Genomic DNA, 24,326 nt, shown 5'->3' on the forward strand with positions numbered 1-24,326 from the left:
TGATGAATAAGTAATCTATAAATGGTAATATGGTAGATTTAATCATACTAGTACAGAGCAATTTGTAAGCCTAGGTGATAGGTAAAGAGATAAATTTTTTTTTGGCTCGAAGGTAACTCGAAGAAACAAACATAGAGCCAAAAAAAATAATAATAATAAATAAATAAATAACCGTCCCAAGAAATTCTGAATTATTTTAATATTAAAAAAAGCACCTTGGGCCTTGATCGTATTTCCTAAGAAGCTTGGGATCCAAAGTCCATTGATTTGGACTAACCAAAAGTCTCATTGGGCCTGGTATTGGAAATTTATTTTGGGCCGGGTCACCTGCAGGATAATATTGCTAATGAACAAAGTGGGCTGACTCAATTTTTAGTAAATGGGCTAATTTGTTTCAAGAGGAAGCAAATTTAAAGTTTATTTTATCCAAAAACGAAAAAAAAAAAAAAAAAAATTAATACTTTCATTTAATAGGTTAAAATTTTAAAACATAAACAAGCACGACTAATTAGCCCATATAGAAACATTTTAAAAATCATTTTAAATTATATAATTACCAAAATACGTAGAGTTTTCGATAAATAAAAATATAGAAACAATTCTCCAACTGATAGACTTTCTAAAAATTCTATATCAATATTAATATAATTCAAAAGTCTATCAATTAGTCAATTACTAATAGACAGTCCACTAAAAGCTTTCCGTCTTCTCCACGCCGACTATTGCCTTTTTTGTCCTCTCTCTCTCTCACACACACACCCCACACGGAATCGTAAGGAAGAGTTTGTTCCCTCCATTCTCTGTAATCTACCGGACCACCACCGATTCTCTGATTTCTTGGTTGGAGAAAACGCCATGAACGGCCAGCGAACTCGAACGGACGACCCGTTCCTCCTGAACTACAACGCCACCGACCTGCGAATCGCGTCGGAATTTCTCTCCAATTGGCTTCCTTTCCTCTCCAGAGGTCTCTGTGGCCACTGCACTCGAACCATCTCAGACCGGATTCGATCCCTTGATCCAGGTACAAAAACCCCTCTTTTTGTGTATCACACAGAAACACAGACTGTTCTTTGATTGATACTAATGTCCATGACAAATATATATATATATATATATATATTGGTTTTTTTTTTTTATTTATGATTTGCCTATGAATATTAGGGTTTGGTTTGTATTAGGAGTTTTTTATGTTTCGTTTTTTTTCTGTTTTCTTCGTAATTCGCCCCCCTATTGTTAGGCTTTCGGCTGGTATTCAATTTTTAGAAATTAACGATTTTGTTGAGTGTTTATGTAATCTGATTGGAAAATTTGGTTGTGTGTTGCTGGGATAATTGTAGAAGTTGCCGACGATGTGGAAATCTTGAACAAAGAAGAGAGAGTTGGGATTTTGAGTTCAAATAATGTGGATTTGAATGAGATTAGTGACAATTCCGACTCCAATTCCCTGGGGAGTTGGAAGGATGGGGCAGATATGAATGATACGGCAGATACAAATTTGCTGGGAAGTTGGAAAGATGGGGCGAATGGGTGGTTGGACCCTGTTGGTGAGTCCACCTCGACAAGCGGAATGACAGGCTCCCTATCACATGTTGAAAGCCAGAGAGCAAAAAAGTCATGGGCTGAGATGGCGGAGGAAGATGAGCTTGAGGCAGAGGAACAGAAAGAATCAAATGGGCATGCGCTGTCAGGAGAGGTGATAATGGCAGCTAAGGACAGGCCGAAGCCGGAGATGTCAATCGATCAAAGAGAGTACATCCGGTTTAATAATGTTCGGAGAAAGAACGATTATATATGCTTGGAGAGAGTTAAAGGGAGAATTGTTAACATTCTTGATGGGCTGGAGCTCCACACGGGGGTTTTCAGTGCTGCGGAGCAGAAGAGGATAGTTGACTTTGTTTATTTGCTTGAGGAGAAGGGAAAGAATGGGGAATTGAAAGGTTAGTCCACCACTAGTCCATAAAACTTTGTGCGGTGCTTGTCATAATGCTTTAATTTCTTTTTCTCTTACTTTACTCTTTACCGTATTTAATTGTTTGTTGTCATTAGAATCATGGTTTTTTGGGTTAAAGATTAGACAAGGTTTTTGTACATCGAATGATGACCCTTTATCATGTTCTGATAGCAAATTCCCCTCCACATATTGGAAGTCAAACCCATGTTTTTTCATTTATCATTTATGTAAAAGCTAATTTCAAGGATTATTGGAACTAGTTGTCTGAGTCGTGGTGAAGCCTATTTACATGGAGGCTGGACATGAGAACATCCTGATTGCAGTTTCTTTATAACTGCCATAAGCATTAGAATGGTAGGAAAAATCACGAGAAAATCTTGTAGAGGTTCTTCATTCTTAAATAACAACAGCAGCAATTTGTTGACTCATTGTTCATGATGGTTTATGTGCCTTAACTTCCACTGACATGATTTCTTGTTAAATTAAGTCTATTTTTCATTTTTCCACTGCCCTACGTTATTGATTCTTGTATTAGCTCAATTTTGCTATCTTTACAATGCTCCCTAGGTCATCAGTTACCTTCTAATATGCTGTATGTCAAGGGAATTCAAGCAAAACTCAGGGTTTCTTGTCGGTGTCAAGTAATTGTATTATTTGTATATCCTGTAAAGCTAGTTCTATCTCATTGTAATGCGCTTCATGGTATCTCTGACTTTCAACCTTTTGCTTAACTAGAGATCCTTAACTACTTGATCATTCCATTCCATAATCTATATGCATTAAATAATTGGATTCTTTGTTCTATTTTTAATTCTAGTTCTTTCTTTATTTATTTTAAAATGCATTCCGGTATTAGTTTTGATAGATATGGGTAGCTTCACTGCTCTCATATAAGCTTGCAGTTTCTTACAAGGGTCATAAGTTGAAAAATAAATGAAATTATGAATTTATTATTTGTCTGACATCTACAAAAAAGTTTCGTTTTCTTCTTTTTTGGCAAGGTACGAATTTTCGTCCTAGTTGACTCTATTATTATAGCTGTTTGATCTTGGGGAACTGCTTTGAGATTTTAAACTCGGTTTTCTATGGCAATATAAGTTAGAGCAATGTCCATCAGAAAATATCAATAATAGAAAACAGCGCATATAATATAGAATGTGGTTTTTAATATTGACCGTAACATTACATGATTGCATTTGGCGATACTATCACTTACAATAACATTGTCCTACTAAAATTCACTGCTTTAAAAGTTGTAACGGGCTACTACATGCACTTAAAAGCCATTTCATACCATCACATTCTGTCGTGGCACCGTAAGTAGTTTCAGTGGGTAACAAATAACCATCTGTCCATCATGTTATGCTACATTAAGTAATTAAGCCTGTGTGTCAGATGCCTATCTGGGCATTTTATACATTAGAGTATTCAAACTGTGACCACGAGAAAATGGCACTTTCCAAATTTTGAATGTCAGCTGGTCCAATTTCTGTACTCCTTACTGGGTAAATTTTTTCATCTGATTTGTTGGTTAATTAGATGATTAAGAATGTAATTTATTGTTGCTTTGCATATTAAGAGATGAATGTGCCAATGGCTAATGTGGCAGTGGATTCTATACACATCTGCGTGTAGAATTTTAAAATTTAATTTTCTAGATAGTATTTTGGTTCTCCCTAGAAAGGGTGCTTTTCTTTCATTTTTATTGTCGTTCTTCCATGAACTGGTTGAGAAGCGTCTATGTTTATGCTATGGCATTTATCTATTTGTATTGCTTTTGCAGCGCGCACATATACTGCACCAGAAAAGTGGATGAGGGGCAAGGGGCGTGTGACCATCCAATTTGGTTGCTGTTACAACTACGCGGCAGTAAGTTTCTCTTTTTTCTCCAATTAATTGTTGACTGGTAAAATTTTCTCGTCAAAGCTCTAGTAGATATGATACTTGTGTGACAGCTCTTGAATGAAAAAAGTGTGTAAAATGGATAGAAGAGCTTGTGATTTCAAATTTTCAATACTGTGGCAGGATAAAAATGGTAATCGACCAGGCATCTTGCGGAATGAAATTGTGGATCCTCTACCACATCTTTTTAAAGTGATGATTAGGAGGCTCATAAGATGGCATGTTCTTCCTCCATCCTGTGTACCTGACAGCTGTATCGTCAACATTTATGATGTAGGCGACTGCATACCTCCTCACATTGACAACCATCAGTTTGTTCGACCTTTTTGTACTGTTTCATTTCTGAGTCAGTGTAATATAATCTTTGGAACAAACTTGGAAGTTGTGGGTGCTGGCGAGTTTAGTGGCCCTAGTAAAATCCCCCTGCCCTTGGGGTAAGTCTGATGTGCATACCTGCTTTCATGCATTTCCTGCTTCTTTTATTCCATCTACTGCATGCTATGCTTTTATTTATTATTTATTAAATTTAATTTTTGTTTCCGAGAAATCAAATTCTTTAAGTTGAAATTCATTGTTTTTCGTTCTCATCCAGATCTGTCCTTGTATTAAGTGGAAATGGGGCCGATGTGGCTAAGCATTGTGTGTCCGCAGTACCTACTAAAAGGTACATGTCACTCTCTAGTTTGGTTATTTTTACTGCAGTTTTTGTTATTATATTCTTTCTTGTTTATTTGAATAAATGATTTTGATTAATATGTTTCCTGTCTAATTCATAGGATATCAATTACTTTCCGGAAAATGGATCAATCAAAATGGCCTATTGGATTTGTTCCGGAGCCTGATTTGCAGGGACTTCAACCCTTGTCCTATGAAGACAGCAGACCAAAAAGTTTGAACAGATTGAACCCTTCAAAATCAGAACTTCTTGTGGACAGGCAGGAAGGAAGAAGGGTGCCTGAAGGAAGAAGAGAGAATAGGAGAGACCAAGCGAGGGGATCATCATCCACACATAGAGGCTATATGCAGTCAGAGCCTCATTACTCAACTCGGTATCAACGAGGGCCCGGTAATAGGTGGAGGTTCGGGGCGAACATGGACAGGTGATGGGTGAATTGGTGCTGGTATTCAAGCACATACCAGCTGGTCTGTGTCATATTATAGTGTTTTATTATTCTCATGGTGTTTGGTTCCGAAAATATTCAAGCACATATCCTTGTAGATACAGTGTGGCTTCAAGAAGCCCAAGGTTGTTTGGTGCATAGGTAGAGAGAGAGTCTTTTCCCCCTTTTTGGGTTGTGTAAGTCTCAGTGCAGAATGTGAGACTGTACAAAAAGTATGTATATGTAATGGTAATGTCAGAGGCTGGGAATCAATCCCCCTCTCTTTGCAAACCTTTTTCCTTTGTGTTTTTTCAGTTATGAAGGATGAGGAAGTGAAGATCTTGTGTACTGGTCGATGATGAATCAAAAACTTTTCTCTTTTGGCTTAATATGATTGTGCTTAAACAAATTTGATGCCCGTGTTTGATTCTATGTACATCTTTGCTTGTGATTTTTGATGGAGACATGGTGGCATGCAGTGGCGTAGCCAGAAAGGAAAATTTCCTTTTGTGGGGGCAATCTTTAATAGCAATAATATATATATATATATGTATATATATATAATTTGAACCAAAACAATATATGTAAAAATTAAAACATTGATTCAAAATATTTCTCTATTCAATATATTGTTCATTCAAAATTGAGTTAATTCAATTAAATATAAAATATACCAAAAAAAAATCATTGAAAAGAAAATAACAGAGTTACTTAACTGTTATAATATATCACATATGTAAAAAATAAATAAATAAAAAAAATAAAATAAAATTCCATGATAAATGGTTGCTCCTTGCTTTGCTTGGATTGTGGAAAATGTTGAAGTCCGATGATGTGATGGAAACAATTCATTTGTTTGTAGTAAAGTCAAAATGTGATGGAATATGTTGATGAAATGTTGTTTTTTTTTGAAAAGTGGAAAATAATATAATATTTTGGAAAAGTGAAAAAAATATCATATTTTTTGGAAAAGTAATAAATTGATAAATATATTATATATATTTACAATTGTCTCATGATTATATTCCTTTGTTTTATTTTCTTTTTACTTTTATTTTTTTTTAATGTGGGTGTAAAACCGTGAATGGGTTTTATATAAACATAAAGAAAATAAAAAAATAAAAAGAAAATAAAACAGAGGAATATAATCAGGACACAATTGTAAAAATTAAAAGTCCCCAATTGTCCCTTTGTGGCTACGCCATTGGTGGTATGTTGTTAGAAGCACAACCAGTTACAACATTAATTTTTTTTTTCTTTTTTTCTTAGATTATGTGTATCGGCGGCACAACATTCCAGTCAGAATCTACAACTCATGCACCAAACGGTTTCAAAATTAGACTTCAAGAATTTATTTCTCAAATTCAAGTTAGAATTCACGACAAATGTATCAAGGATGACAGTTAGAATCCACAACGCATGCACCAAGGAGGATGATTTGAAAACAAGACTTAGAACTTATCTCTCTGTACACACAAATTTTGTAATCTGCAAATAAAGAACAAAATATGGGCAAAAATAATATTTTATTAATTTATAAAACTTAGAGTACAATCATTTGTAATAATATTCTTTACGTAGAATAAGGTTCTCTGATTCGATCTCCTTTGTTGGTTGGATTCAAGGGCTGCACGAGCTTGATCTTGAATCACCGTAGAATTTGGATGAAGAACGGCACGATTTGATGTGATTGTTGTTGATCACCGTAAAATTTGATAAAGAACGGTACGATTTGATGTCTTGGTGTTCTTTGCTTTTAGGCAAAGTTTCTATATTTCTCTCTAGAATTCTGGATTTCTGAATTTGTATCTGAATTTCTGTCTAAATTTCTTGACCTTCTGGATTTATGAATTTGTATGCCCTAGATTTCTGAGTTTCTGGATTTCTGGACTTCTGAATTTGTGTACTGTGGATTTTTGAGTCTCTGGATTTCTGGACTTCTGAATTTTGAATTTGTGTACTTTCCTTTTTCCTTCAGGCCTCTATTTATAGGCTTCTTGGATTAATAGGATTATGACACGTATCATCTCCTGATAAGGATAAAATAATAACTGGGCCGGGCTAGTTATATTATGATAATTATACTCAAAAATAATTATTTCAAATATATTGTATTAGGAATAATTATCTTTTTATTTAACCAAGTAGGTTGGGCTAATTAAATAATTTAAGTGGACTAAGTTTGGGCCAATTAAATAACTTAATTAAACATTAGGCCTATATTTAATGGGTCCATTTGTCAAAACCAAAGCCTACTAAAATTTTGGCGTCTGCAAATTGCCCCTACTTCGAGTCCCAAGTTTGACAAGACTTGTCTCCTTTGTCAAATGGGACTTCAAGTATCTAACTTTCCTTTTTTTTCTTTTTTCCCTTTCCTATCTAACTTTGAATTGTAAGATTTCCTTATTTTGCTTTTTTATCCAACTTTGAATTGGAATTTTACTTTCCTATTTGAACTGAATTATACAAATCCTAATACAAATAGGAGGTATTTTGTTGCCTATATATACCTCCAATATTATAGGGTTTGATATCAATTCTAATAGTCTCTGAAGACTTGTCAGCTTACAACCTCTGAAGACTGTGTTGGATTGCGACCTCTGCTCGAACACAAATAATTGGTATAACTTCTTTTTTTTTTTTTTTTTTTTTTTTTTTTTTAATTCAGAGTTTGAACTATTATGTAATGGGTTTGAAGCCAAAGTCCCACCACAGTTATTCCTTATAGTCTTTTTTGTTCTCTACTCAAGTTCTCGAACAAATATGAATAAAAGGGCTTTTCATGGAGAGCTTCCTCCCCCCTCTCAAAAGGGGGATCCACAACCAAAACAGCCAAATAAAGTACTGGAAAAGTAGACCTTTGAATGCGAATAAGACACCTGGCACTGGCTAAACAAGAGGAATTAGGGAGTAATGGCGTTCCTTGTGGTTAGTGGAGCCAGCCCTTGTTAAGTTAGATTTATTGTATTGTAAGGTCCACTTACTAACAGTAGGTGTCATCTAATGTTTTTTTTTTTTTTTTTTTTCACTCTCTTTTTATCACCTTTTTTTTTTTTTTTTTTTTTTTTTTTTTTTTTTCTCTTTACTAGTCCCTCTGGAACCCATTGTTCCTTTGGAACACAGCTAGTCCGTAAAGACCCATTGTTCCTTTAGAATGCATCTATGTGATATCCCCGAATTTCCGAATGGGGGTTGGCCAGGCCCACGCCCGAATACCCGAGGATATCAAAACAAATTGATAATAAACGAACACAAAGTACAAAAGAATAAAGAAGAATAAATAAAATGCTGACAAGAAACTAAAATGATAATCTAATAATAAACCTCATAATATATTTCCATTAATTAATAAACTCTTCTGATACAACTGATCCTCCAAAATACAACTCGGGAATCCATACTGTGTGGACCCCTAGAAAATCCAAACTAAACAAATGACAGTAATCTAAAATAGGAAACTGAAGCATAAAGGAACTCTTATGTAGCATCGGAAGAATGAAGTAGGCTGATCCCCGTTCAGCACGAACAACCTCTATTCGTGACGAACACCTGAAAAATAATGGTGAGTCAGGCCCACAAACAAGTTCTACTCTACTACAGTCCAAGCAGAGATTTGATACACGTATACATCCTAGTCAATCTAACAGTAACTAGTAGTCCGTATATATATATATACACACACTAAAGGAACCTCACTAGACTATAGGGTTGTCTCAACTTGAATAGTAGGCAACATGCAAAACGCACATATAGTGGGCATGAGTACCTAGACCTACCAGGGTACACAACTATACTATATCTAGCTACACATCCCTGGCGATATACGCGCCCTAACCATTGATCCTGAGACTCAAGCTCATATCATGACACAATACTTATATATATATAATCTAGTAACCATCCTATCCAGTATAAATTAATCCTCCATAAGTCATTCAACTTGTTCAGCTGACCTGACTTGAATATAAGTAGGACTTAACATTTTAGTTAATCCATTCCCTTATATAATAAATTAATCCTCCATAAGTCATTCAACTTGTTCAGCTGACCTGACTTAAATATAAGTAGGACTTAACATTTTAGTTAATCCATTCCCTTATATAAAATAGGTAGGACTTAACTGATAAGTTAATCCATCCTTAGAATGCCACCGTCCCATACCGGTGTATTAAACCACACAATCCAACAATTGATGTAACAATTAAGGAAATACATCAAGCATTCCATAAATAACTATGATAAATTTGATATCAAGTTATCACATAATAGGAATGACTTATTATTTCTTTAAACTTCCTATATTATATGTCCTACACAAACTGAATCTTATACATGATGATATTTTATTATACCGTTAAATAAGGATTTTCTATATCCAATTCATCCGACATATTTAATCTCAATTGCTAAAATATTTTAAAAGATTAAATCCATTCGTTTGTTTAAAACATTCAAATAGCAAGCATCATTATGATTGAGTCTATTTAAATTTATTAAAACCCAAACCTAGTCCCTATTTAATGTTCAGGAATCCTAGGCATGTTTCTACGTTCCATCATTCCACAGATATGAAAAATACGTAATTTAAACATGTAAAAATTCACATAAGAAATCAAATCAAAATCATGCATTTTATCAATTCATAACACAAGAACAGATATTAACCAATTTCATAAAACCTATGTTCTAACCCAATTAAACATGCATAATTATTTAATTTTATGTGTTTAATAAATCCTGAAATTTCCTAGGCATGTACAGAAACACGAATCAAAGGGAAAGAGATAGAAGAAGAACTTGCCTTAAACTTTCGAATCGAAAGTTAAACTTCTTCTTCTTTGATCTTCTCTCTACAGGGTTTTCTCCTCCTTCCTTCCTCTTTCTCCTTCTCTCTCTAACTCTTTCTCTATAGAATATATTACGTGATATATTTTCACTCCTTTTTCAACCTATAGTTGTGTATTTATAGGCTAAATAATAACCCTATTCATTTTCCTAATCCAAGTCAACTTAATAAAGAAAAATAAAAAATAAAAATATTAAAAAGGTAACTTAAAATATGTTACGTATATAATCTATGTATATCCTTATTAATTAAATAAAATATATACATCAGATTATTTATTAATACTAAAGTTACCATAATATTAAAAGGTAACTTAAAACATGTTACGTATATAATCTATCTATATCCTCATTCAATAAATAAAATATATACATCAGATTATTTATTTATACTAAAGCTACCATAATATTAAAAAGTAACTTAAAACATGTTACGTATATAATCTATCTGTATCTTCATTAAATAAATAAAATATATACATCAGATTATTTATTTATACTAAAGTTACCATAATATTAAAAAGGTAACTTAAAACATGTTACGTATAAAATATATGTATACCCTTATTATATAAATATATAAAATATATACATCAGATTATTTATTAATACTAAAGTTACTATAATATTAATAAATTACTTTCATTTATATATATATGTATATACATATATATCTATATATATATATACACAACTATCCATGGGTAATTATCTATACCCATCCAACCTCATATCCAAGTAGTCCATGGGACCCAATTAGTTAGCCCATTACCATTAACCATAACCATAAAATAAAATAAAATAAAACATTTAATCATTTAATTTACAATTAATTACAATTAATCAAATACATCATTTAAGTACCCAATCTAATTAAACAAATAATACAAATAATACCTAGACAAAATACAAATAACGCATAGATAAGTAGTTAATTAATCAAGTAACACTTAATTCAATTAAACACATAAACAATTAATCAAATAATCAATTAAACAATTAAAAATAATAATAAAAATAAATAAATAAATACCGAGACTATCCATTTAAAATTAGGGGTATTACATTCTTCCCCCCTAACAAAAGGAATTCCGTCCTCAGAATTCGCCCTTACTTCCTTCCATTATTCTTCCATTATGCTTGGAAACTGTGAGCGAAAAACATCCTCATATTCCCAAGTAGACGCAACCTCATTATAAGGGCTCCACTTAACTCCAATATACCAAGTGGTATACAGGGTTCCTATATTTTAAGAAACACAATAATCGTACGATGCGTAGGTTGTATCAACGTAATCCTCACATGTCGACAAGAGAATGATCTACATACCTCCAAGTGCCATAGAATATACGCACAAACTCTTATGCACCCAGCGCTAATAATTTGGTAACGCTAATTCAGAGGTGACTGCCTCAATTGCGAAACACAATCTTCTAAAAGTCAATGTAATAAGTAAAATTTACCTTTCTCCAAAAATCGTCTTCTTCCTACATAGAAAACAGAACGAGCAAACTACTCCATGATAGAAAAACTCTAGTATACGAGTTCAACTATTTACAACATCCTACTGTTGCCTCCCAACCGCACGCAGTTCAATACAAAGGGAAATATCTCTTTCCGATATATTTTTAAATGAAGTCAAGGTCTGATTGTACAACCCATACTTCCATTTCCAACCAATAAATGAGAGGTATGCATTGTGAAAGATACAAAACCTCCAAAGTTGTCACACTAACCTCCTTATGCCAACAATATCACAGATAAAATTCCGACAAGTGAAGTAAACACTTCCAACTATCCATGAAAATCTAGGATATACACCTCAAACATATCCTTTATGGTCTAATTTAATCTCTTGATTAAATCCTCCGTCTATAGATATGAAGTAGAGCTGCTGCTCCAAAATCTTCATAAAGCTCCTTCGAAATAGCACTCTGCATCCACTAATATGGACATTCACATGCTATAACACCACCATCACTGAACTATAGAACTACTATGAAGTTCTAAAATAAGTATCACTCAAATTTATGTCCTCAAGCGATCTTTCTCAATCCACCACTCAGATTCCATATGGAAAATTGAAATTCCAAATCAATGTCGATCCTTCCCATCGACCGTCACTCCTATTTAATTCAACTTCCATATTTGTTATAGGAAGTGGCTAAAGATTCCTACGATATCCGATGATCAACTTTCCACCTTTGTAGCAGGTTTTACACTTAGGGCAATTGTATATGCATCCTTATCTGTATCTGTTCACCAAAATCGACATCTGATGTCGTGATGTATCTTCTAACCATTTGGGTGTACCAAGAAAATTATAAATTTCCATCTCAGTCGCTCGACCGTCATATCATTATTTACAGAAACTACGAAATCCTCCTCGAGTACCTTAAACTCCATCTGAGTAAGGTAACACCGTCTCCAAGGTCAGCTCCAATATTCAAAGTTGACATTCTCAACTACCGTAGTAATAACAAGTGTTATTATTACACCTGCTATAAATGCATCTAATAACTCAACAACTAACCGAAAGATTTAAATATTCTATCGTTTGTTGAGAGCATCCATTTACATCATTGCTTCCACCAGACGGAACTTGATATAAAGTGTGAATCACCACTATAATCTATCTAAACCGTCTCGTGATCCATTCTATTTGAATGAACTAAAGTCCTACCAGTTCGAAATAGACAAGAACTAAGCTGACCTAACTTATCAGTCAACCAATATCCCATCCAGAATCATGACCCTTGTGCGAAGTCAGCAATCCCTCAACTAAATCCGTGAAAATGCTCTGTCATTTCCACTTCAGTATAGAAAATAGCTGCAAGAGTCCAGTGATCTCTGATGGTCTATCTCTACTATATAATAAATATTAGACTTAGAGAAAGAAACACTATATTCCTCTTCCTTCATGTCCTCCAAGCATCTGCTTTATACTGTGAAGCATCATGTTTCTACTAGGGTGAATAAAGAACTAAGAGTTGTGAAACTCAATCCTTGCATCCTCCATCAAATTTGTCTATAGAAAGTACCGTTAGTCCGGTACCACCAGCTTTCGTCTGTACCCATTGTTTAAATTGGAGCATCTTCAAAAGCGAATTCTGTAACTAAATCTATTCACCACTGATCCGTGATAAACTTGCCGATATTAAAAATCAATCGGTAATTCAATTTATCAATAGTTAACTATGACTTTAACTCAACAAAAGTTAACAAACTATGACATTTCCATACATACCATGCACCTCATCTTTATATAAGTATTTGGTTTCACCATCTTGTCTTTGACACACCCTGCTTCTTTAAGATAAGTTAATGACAATCCGACTTCTTTATCTAACTTCAAAAGAATATGAAATCTTCCCATCCTCTACATAAGTCATCAATTTCCTTGCAACAGCTAATTGTTGCAAATTGTGACTAAAAAATAATTCCATATTATTTATGCAAGTGAATAAGACTTAGTTTCCTCCTTTATATGCAACACCGGCAAATTCCTCCCAATGACACACCCTCTTGAATAAATTCTTGATTAAGAATTTACTGATGAATATTTATTCAGTCTCCTATCCTCAATCGGTGTCATTCCAATAAGTACTTAATCCAGTACTAAATCCTCCTTCTGACTTGGTAACAACTTCTGAAATTTTTAAAAAGATGTTCAGCAAATCCAGCACCTCTAATATATCATCATGGCGTTTTAGTGATCTTTATTTACCACTACCTCACGCATACCAAAACATTAACAATCACTAATATCATGGCGTTGTAATATGATACGAATCCATACCTAGCGTAAAGTATATCAAACTAATTATTCTAGATTGTTTGACTCGTAGTGATGGTTTAATTATCCCATCCCAAGCAATAAACTAGAATGACGCATGTCCAGATCTAATAGATTGGCTAGAATTATGAGTATCTACCATATCCTACGACCGCATGCTCACAAATCTCGCGTAAATAATGTTATTACTCCATATTATTAAAACAATAATTGGCTGATCACACACTTATGTCCCCAACTAAACCACATACCAAATCATGAGTAATTAACAAAAATAAAAAAAAAATAAAAAAAATAAAACACATATGATAAACACAATAAAACAAAATATATTCCTACTTAGGACATCGTTCTTTTGAGAAAAGAAAGTCTCCTTTGAAATCAACCTTACTAGATTGTTTCAAAATTTCCTTTTATAGTTTCGTAAATATTCATCTAACCTTGAAACATATCCTTTAAAACATAACTTAAAAACATAAATGTTTGCCTAGGCAAATACCAAGGGCTTAACTCTCATCCTTCTTATATGCGGAATGTAAACTATCTAATTTGGCTTTTTAAAGCGAATTAGAACGTCACAACATAATACCAATGCCCTCTTGTATGTGATTTAAAAATTATGTATTTCATTCTGATAATAACACATCCGTTCCCCAAACTCCTGAACAATACTTCTTATATACCTTTTTTAGAGATGATAAGAAAACTTAATTATTTGTAGATTGATCAACCCCAATTCTACTAATAACATTCACTATACTACTAGCAATTCAGATCACCTCGCGCGATCATCCATCTTCAAGATTTAGTACCCTCTCTATTGGATGCACATAAATCTCCTCCATTAGGATCATCTTCGGCTCCTACTCCTCGCTTGTTTCCTTTTTGAGATCAACTGAAGTCGTGTTGGTACCGATATGGGGTGACCTATCACGTACACCTAAATCCTTCCTTGGCTTATACTTTTAAAGTAACGCCAAACGAACCTAAACCGTCAATCCTTAACTCTGCCTTCTGGCAACGAAATCAATAACATACTCCTCTACTCCTTTGGGTCTTTATTGTTTCGCCTTGAACCCATCCTTTTTCTAGTGCCAACCATTCTATGACTACAGAATATAATTGACATCAGCTCATCCTAACAAACCGTAAATAAAGTACAACGAATCCTAATATGGGCTCTAAGTTTTAAGAGACGCAACGCGGAAGTCATATAACGGAAGACACTCCTAAGGACACTTGAACCTGGAGTGCTCTGATACCAACTATGATACCCCCAAATTTCCGAATGCGGGTTGGCCAAGCCCACGCCCGAATACCCGAGGATATCAAAACAAATTGATAATAAACGAACACAAAGTACAAAAGAATAAAGAAGAATAAATAAAATGCTGACAAGAAACTAAAATGATAATCTAATAATAAAACTCATAATATATTTCCATTAATTAATAAACTTTTTGATACAATTGATCCTCCAAAATACAACTCGGGAATCCATACTGTGTGGACCCCTAGAAAATCCAAACTAAACAAATGACAGTAATCTAAAACAGGAAACTGAATCATAAAGGAACTCTTATGTAGCATCGGAAGAATGAAGTAGGCTGATCCCCGCTCAGCACGAACAACCTCTACTCGTGACGAACACCTGAAAAATAATGGTGGGTCAGGCCCACAAACAAGTTCTACTCTACTACAGTCCAAACAGAGATCCGATACACGTATACATCCTAGTCAATCCAATAGTAACTAGTACTCCGTATATATATATATACACACTAAAGGAACCTCACTAGACTATAGGGTTGTCTCAACCTGAATAGTAGGTAACATGCAAAACGCACATATAGTGGGCATGAGTACCTAGACCTACCAGGGTACACAACTACACTATATCTAGCTACACATCCCTGGCGATATACGCGCCCTAACCATTGATCCTAAGACTCAAACTCATATCATGGCACCATACTTATAGATATATATAATCTAGTAACCATCCTATCCAGTATAAATTAATTCTCCATAAGTCATTCAACTTGTTTAGCTGACCTGACTTGAATATAAGTAGGACTTAACATTTTAGTTAATCCATTCCCTTATATAATAAATTAATCCTCCATAAGTCATTCAACTTGTTCAGCTGAACTGACTTAAATATAAGTAGGACTTAACATTTTAGTTAATCCATTACCTTATATAAAATAGGTAGGACTTAACTGATAAGTTAATCCATCTTTAGAATGCCACCGTCCCATACCGGTGTATTAAACCACACAATCCAACAATTGATGTAACAATTAAGGAAATACATCAAACATTCCATAAATAACTATGATAAATTTGATATCAAGTTATTACATAATAGGAATGACTTATTATTTCTTTAAACTTCCTATATGATATGTCCTACACAAACTGAATCTTATACATGATGATATTTTATTATACCGTTAAATAAGGATTTTCTATATCCAATTCATCCGACACATTTAATCTCAATTGCTAAAATATTTTAAAAGATTAAATCCATTCGTTTGTTTAAAACATTCAAATAGCAAGCATCATTATGATTGAGTTTATTTAAATTTATTAAAACCCAAACCTAGTCCCTATTTAATGTTCAGGAATCCTAGGCATGTTTCTACGTTCCATCATTCCATAGATATGAAAAATACGTAATTTAAACATGTAAAAATTCACATAAGAAATCAAATCAAAATCATGCATTTTATCAATTCATAACACAAGAACAGATATGAACCAATTTCATAAAACCTATGTTCTAATCCAATTAAACATGCATAATTATTTAATTTTATGTGTTTAATAAATCCTGAAATTTCCTAGGCATGTACAGAAACACGAATCAAAGGGAAAGAGATAGAAGAAGAACTTGCCTTAAACTTTCGAATCGAAAGTTAAACTTCTTCTTCCTTGATCTTCTCTCTACAGGGTTTTCTCTTCCTTCCTTCTGTGATACCCCTCGGATCCGAGACACGGGTTGATCAGGCTCAGGCCCAAACCCGAGAGAATATCAAACACTTAATATTTTATAATGAACACGGAATACAAAATAAATTAAGAAATGAAATTAAAGCTGGAAGGAACTAAAAATAGAATCCGCAAAATATTATAATTATTAAAATCCATCAAACCCAAACTCCAAAACTCCATCAGTTTACAACTTGGGAATCCATCTCTAGTGGACCCCTATTAAACATCCAAACGGAAGATAGAACAACTGTAATAAACGTCTAGAAATAAAACTATAGAGAGAGCCCTACATCGTCGGAAGAGTGAATAGAGACCTCTGCTCAGCACGAACACGTCTAAGCCTGGAACTGTCGTGTACCTGAAAAATAGAAGTGGGTCAGGCCCACGCGCAAGTTCTATACTGCTACAATCCAAACAGAGGCCCGATACGCATGTACATCCTAAACAATTCAACAATAGCTAATAGTCCGTAAATATATATATAGTCACACTAAAGGACTCTTACTGGACTACAGGCCGATCTCAACCTGAATAGAGGTAACATGCTAAAACGCACACGAAGTGGGCATATGTACCTATACCCAAACAGGGTACACCTCCAACCATCGTAGCCAGTTACACATCCCGATGCATATACGCTCCCTAACCATCGGTCCTGAGGCTCAAGCTCATACCGAGGCACCATAACAGTACATATATAAAATCCATCCAAAATCCCTGGTATTGCCGCTTAACAAGTAGTTGCCATGACAATACAAATCCATGGGACTTAACTTTTAGTTAATCCCATCATTATTCCAAGTAGGTGGGTAATGGTATTGTTTTAAAAACCAAACCCATCCTTAGTATGCCACCGTCCCATACCGGTGCCTACTTTCCAATCCTCCAGTAGTCAATAATACCAATAAATCAAGTATATATCAACTAAATTCCAACATCCAACATTCAATGTTAGCAGTGATAAAATAAGCATTGATAAACAGGGTCACAACAACAACATATACATGCCCAATTTAAGTTGTTCCTTTTAGTCTGATATAAAGACAGAATTAATTAAAACTTCCATTTAACACCTTACAAATGACATACAGATATGTAGGGTATGTATCACAAAATCCTAACCTCCACAGTTGATACTAACTGTGATAATGTAAGCATCAAAACAATCTTCACAGTATGTATGTAGACATGCTCAAATTATAGTGTTCCACAAAACCGATCTAGTGTTAAACTCAAATCCTCCTAGTATTTAAGTTCCAACAGTTGCTATTACAGAAGTTAAGATAGCTATCATCTAGACCCATCCTTCCAATAATTTATACTAGCAGTGGTAAGGAAAAACGTGAACCATAGAACCACAATGCATCCACAAACATGCTTAGTCTAGGTTGAAAAAGCATACAACACTACTGTAACTACCAGTTTCATAGCAAAACAAATATCATTTTAGTTTGGTTTAATCTTCATTAATCCTGCAATCATTTAAGAGTGCAAAGAGTATGAAGCCTAAGGGAAAGAGTAAGGATAGAATCTTGCCTCAGAAACTTTTGTTCAAAGTTTCAACGTCGTCTTCTTAAAAAATCCCGGCGAGTTCCAAAACCCGATTACTGTTCACAGGTACGAAACACTATTCCCGAACTCAAAATCTGATCTCCACCGTTCAGATTGTGCGACACTGAGTCATGAACCTATCCTCCAAATTTTAGCTCAATCGGACCACGGACGAAGCAAGATCGGATGTTTGATGAAATCTGGGCAGAATGGAAAAAACTTGTGCGACCCAGTTACTGTTCATGAGTACGAATCACTGTTCCCGAGGTCAAACTCTGATCTCCACCGTTTAGATTGTGCGTCACTGAGTCGTGAACCTCTCCTCCAAAATTCAGCTCGATCGGACCACAGACGAAGCGGAATCGAGCTTTGATCAAACCTTGGCAGAATGTGAAAAACTGCGTTTTTCCTTCTCCACTTCCACAAAACGTGTGCTTTGTTTAAAAAAACCCTACACAGACGTCTACCTTATACTTATAGAGTTTTCCTAAACCCTAGGTTCATTTAAGTCCAACTCACAATCCTAACCGGCCCATCCAATTAACGTAGAAACCTACGACGGCTATAATATAAAAACCCTAATTTATACTGTAATTAAAACCCTAGTTAGATGTATTTACCTAATTACCCTATTCACCATTAAATACTTAACAAATAATCTAATTGAACAAAATAATAATTAGTAAACCCAATTAAACCAAATAAGACACACATAAAATAAGACACACATAAAATAATTAAACCAATTACACTTAAACCATTAATGCCAATTAAATAATTAAAACACTAACAAGTAATTCCAATCAAATAACTAAAGCAATTACACTTAAACCATTAATGCCAATTAAATAATTAAAACACTAACAAGTAATTTCAATAAAATAACTAAAAATAAATATCATTTAAATAAATTAAATCACCACAAAAAAAAACAATTAAGCACCTAATAAAAAAATAATAATAATAATGACATATAATCAAATAAAATGTACTTAAATAATAAATTAAATACCATTAAATACCAGGAATATCCTTTTTAAAATTAGGGGTATTACACCTTCCTCTTTCTCCTTCTCTCTCTAACTCTTTCTCTATAGAATATATTACGTGATATATTTTCACTCCTTTTTCAACCTATAATTGTGTATTTATAGGCTAAATAATAACCCTATTCCTTTTCCTAATCCAAGTCAACTTAATAAAGAAAAATAAAAAATAAAAATATTAAAAAGGTAACTTAAAATATGTTACGTATATAATCTATGTATATCCTTATTAATTAAATAAAATATATACATCAGATTATTTATTAATATTAAAGTTACCATAATATTAAAAGGTAACTTAAAACATGTTACGTATATAATCTATCTATATCCTCATTGAATAAATAAAATATATATATCAGATTATTTATTTATACTAAAGTTACCATAATATTAAAAAGTAACTTAAAACATGTTACGTATATAATCTATCTGTATCTTCATTAAATAAATAAAATATATACATCAGATTATTTATTTATACTAAAGTTACCATAATATTAAAAAGGTAACTTAAAACATGTTACGTATAAAATATATGTATATCCTTATTATATAAATATATAAAATATATACATCAGATTATTTATTAATACTAAAGTTACTATAATATTAATAAATTACTTTCCTTTTTATATATATGTATATATATATATATATCTATATATATACATATACAACTATTCATGGGTAATTATCCATACCCATCCAACCTCCTATCCAAGTAGTCCATGGGACCCAATTAGTTAGCCCATTACCACTAACCATAACCATAACATAAAATAAAATAAAACATTTAATCATTTAATTTACAATTAATTACAATTAATCAAATATATCATTTAAGCACCCAATCTAATTAAACAAATAATACAAATAATACCTAGACAAAATACAAATAACACATAGATAAGTAGTCAATTAATCAAGTAACACTTAATTCAATTAAACACATAAACAATTAGTCAAATAATCAATTAAACAATTAAAAAAAATATAATAAAAATAAATAAATAAATACCGAGACTATCCTTTTAAAATTAGGGGTATTACAATCTAATCCGTAAGGACCCATTATTCATTTGGAACGCATATAGTCCGTCATGACCCATTGTTCCTTTGTAACGCATCTAGTCCGTAAGGACCTATTGTTCCTTTGGAACGCATCTACTCCGTAAGGACCCATTGTTCCTTTGGAACGCGTCTACTCCGTAAGAACCCATTGTTCCATTGGAACAAAAAAAAATTCATACAGATTTTGGAGCCAGAGACTGACACCATAAAGAAAAAAACTACTCTGGATGTCAGAACGTCTCTTTTTGGCCGCTTTGCACTGAAACCGCTTCACTCTAATCCTCCGTATCATCATTTGTTAGAGTGGTCCCGCATATATTCCTGTGAACTCTCCAACCTTGGCTGTAATTAGAATAAGGAGATAAGCTTGATTTAAGATGTTTTGATTTTACACTCTGCACTTCATGAGCATTTTTTGTTAACAAAGATGTTGTCATTATTTATTTATTTAGTCGTTCACAGTTTATACTCTTGCGGGCCAGGAGTAATACTGTGATATCCCTTAGATCCGAGACACGGGTTGATTAGGTCCAGGCCCAAACCCGAGGGAATATCAAACAATTAAAGTATTTTAAATCGAACACAGAATAGAAAAATAAAGAATTTAAATATAAAATCCTCCAATGATAAATAATAAATTAATCCTCCAAAAACCTTCAAGGTTACAACTTGGGAATCTCACTAGTGGACCCCTAAACCAAACTCCAACTGAAACTAAGTAACTGAAAATAGAGATATTCCAAAACTAAAGCATGAAGTGAAATCCTACGTCGTCGGTAGAATGAATAAGAGTCTTTGCTTAGCACGATCAAGCTTGAGACTGGAACCGTCCGATACCTGAAAACAATAATAAAGGAGTGGGTCAGACCCACGAGTAAATTCTAATCTAACTGCAATCCATACAGTGACCCGATACGCAGATACACCGCAGACACCTCACAATATCTATCTAATCCATACATATAAATATATCCACACTAAGGGACATTCACTGGTCTATTATAGGGGTCTCAACCTGAATAGAAGGCAACATGTGAAAACGCACTCAAAGGTGGGCATGAGTACCTAGACCTAATAGGGTACACCTCAACCTATTATGACCAGTTACGCATCCACTGCATATACACACCCTAACCAATGAGTCTGAGACTCAAGCTCATCGCGTGGTACCATAAACATATATATAAAGTCCGTCTAAAACTAGGGTATGTAGTTCAATTATTTATCGAACTGACATACAATAACAAATTAGTTAGTCACTCAACTTGTTTAGTTGATATGTCTTAGCCATCATCCATTAATCCAGGAAGCCACTCGACTTAGTTGCAGTTGATTTGACTTAAATACAATTAGGATTCAATATTTATAAATCCATTCCTTTAATTCGTTAGGTTAGGTTTAGGCGTTTTGAGCTAAACCGTCCCTAGTATGTCACCGTCGCATACCGGTGCATACAATCCTCCATATCCTTGTACATTACAACATATAGAATAAAAAAGTAATTTACAGTCCAAACCAAATATCCAAATAATCGCAGAAAGAAAATTAACAACCTCGCAATTAAAATCCAGTATTAATCCATGTAATTGCATCAAAGAATTTAATATTCTAACAATTAATATCCAAGGCATGCATAGTTTCAATCTAATATAAAAACCCTATCATGCATTTAAAACAAGTTTTATTAGCATACTGGATCTCCTTAAATTGCTAAAATTTAATTAAGCAATTAATCCGTCCTCCATCCGTTATCAGTGTAGAAAATTTATCAATTTTATACTTTTTGTCCCATGGATCAACTTAAATCAATTCAAGGTTTTAATCACACCCTAAATTAACTATTTAATCCCTCTATGGAGTTCCATTAAATTTCTGAAATTTAATCAAGCCATTCAGTTCATTTCTTCTGTTAAGATCATGCACCGTTGTATATTTTTACACAGCTTCATCCTTTATCAGAGAGTCTTAAACCATGCAACAATAAGTTTAATATTACTTAGAGTTAACCCTTAAAACCCTTTGCGAAGTCCCTACAACCCATCAGAACCATCTAAATACTCAAACAGTGTCAAAAGTATCACACAGTGCCGTAGGAACCCATTTCAAAACACACAAAAGTTTGGAGCCTGCTCTTAAAATGAAAGAGCAGGCTCTTTCCCACTTGGAGCCGGCTCCAAACTCCCTTGGAGCTGGCTCTTGCTGAAGGAGAGCAGGCTCTTGGTTTTCCAGAGCCGGCTCTCTCCCCCTTGAGAGCCTCCAGTTCAGTCTCTGCTCCGTTTCATTCTGTCTGCCCATTCTCTGATCAATTCCTACCCCTTTGTTGGTTTCTTAAACTGATCTTAAGGGTTTAATACCATCCCCAAGGTTTGATTACAGCAATTTGAATCAATTACAAAGATTAAACTTGCTACTGAACCTAATATGCGTTAGTACCAATTGAAACCACATGCACAAATTGAAACGGAACAAATTGCAACACATATTTAAAATAGAATAATAACAACCCTATGAGTTTTATATAACCCCAGTAGTATTCCTCTATTTATTTACAATAGTTGCAATCAAATACAGAGACTAAAGTTATAACAGAAACAACATGCTTAAAGGACAGAAAACTGGAACGAGACTTGTATGCACTGTAACAGATTTGTTTTCAACACCACAGATCATTAATATAGCATATGTTAAACAGGTAAATTCCAGTTACTGATTGATTAAACCCTATAGATTATCTAGGTGCACAGAACACGAGCCAAAGAGAAGGAGAAAGAGAAGAACTTGCCTGTGATTTCAGTTATGAAATCCCGGCGTCGTCTCTAAGTTTCTGGCTACTACTAACTTTTTTCGAGCCTCCTATGGGTGTGATTTAATCCACCATAACCCTCATTTGATCCTTTCTGTTCTTGTCCTTGGTAGCTCTTACGATTGTCTCTGTTCTCTCAACCCTCTCTCTGTTACGTTCTATTTTCACTGTGCCGTGAATAGGGTTCTCCCAACCCTTAGTGAAACTCATACACGTATATATATAGGCCCTTAGAAAACCCTAATTAAACTAGAGCTAAGGCAAAAACCCTAATTAAACTAGAGTCGGCCTATAACTTAAGTCACATACACGCTAGATACTTGTATGACGGCTCCAAGAAAAACCCTAACTGAAAACATATTTATAACCTTAGTTAATGTATTTACATAATTAACCTATTCAAATTTAACAATTACCAAATAAGTTAAATTTAAAACAAACAATTTATCAAGTACTTCAATGTAACAACAATAATTAATTAAATGACAAAATTAAATGCAGTTAAATCAAATAAGTCACAAAATGCAAATAATCTCAAATAAAAATAATTAACAAACAAAAATACTCTCAAATAATTTATTAAAATATCAGGATTATCCTTTTTAAAATTAGGGGTATTACAAATATGAAGAAATTTTTTTTTTTTATTTATTTTAGGCCGTACACAGTTTCAGCTCATGCAGGCTAGGAGCATAGTGTAGTTTAAGCTCATAAGATCATGAGCATCAAATTTTATTTTATTTATTTATTTATTTTTTTAGAGACAGTTTAAACTCGTATCAAGGAGTTCTTGATTTTTTTCCAGGTAGATAGTTTAAGCTCGTGTCAATGAGTGTCTTTTTTTTTTTTTTTAACACAATTTACACTCATATCAAAGAGTTCTTGAATTATTTTTTTTACAAGTAGACAGTTTAAACTCGTGTCAAGGAGTTCTTGATTTTTTTCAGGTAGACAGTTTAAACTCATGTCAAGGGGTTCTTGATTTTTTTTCCAAGGTAGACAGTTTAAACTCGTGTCAAGGAGTTCTTGATTTTTTTTCAGATAGACAGTTTAAATTCGTGTCAAGGAGTTTTTGATTTTTTTTTAGTAGACAGGTTGTACTCGTGTCAAGGAGTTCTTGAATTTTTTTTCTTCAGATAGATAGTTTAAACTCATGTCAAGGAGTTCTTGATTTTTTTTTTCAAGTAGACAGTTTATACTTGTGCCAAGGAGTTCTTGATTTTTTTCAGTTAGACAGTTTAAACTCGTGTTAAGG

The 24,326-nt window shown here is 33.6% G+C and overlaps 1 protein-coding gene across 1 annotated transcript; it reads left to right on the forward strand.

Moving 5' to 3' along the window:
- Positions 1-685: 685 nt before the first annotated feature.
- On the forward strand, positions 686-5,345 carry LOC132311722 (RNA demethylase ALKBH9B-like). Its single transcript, XM_059809784.1, has 6 exons — positions 686-1,024; positions 1,341-1,940; positions 3,738-3,823; positions 3,980-4,290; positions 4,449-4,520; positions 4,633-5,345. The coding sequence occupies exons 1-6, from the start codon at positions 856-858 to the stop codon at positions 4,958-4,960; spliced, it is 1,566 nt and encodes a 521-aa protein (XP_059665767.1). The 5' UTR covers positions 686-855; the 3' UTR covers positions 4,961-5,345.
- Positions 5,346-24,326: the final 18,981 nt, after the last annotated feature.

Source organism: Cornus florida, unplaced genomic scaffold (genome assembly GCF_030987335.1).
Source record: "Cornus florida cultivar Cherokee Brave unplaced genomic scaffold, ASM3098733v1 CherokeeBrave_3.0.0_Hap2_Chr06, whole genome shotgun sequence".
NCBI lineage: Eukaryota > Viridiplantae > Streptophyta > Magnoliopsida > Cornales > Cornaceae > Cornus > Cornus florida.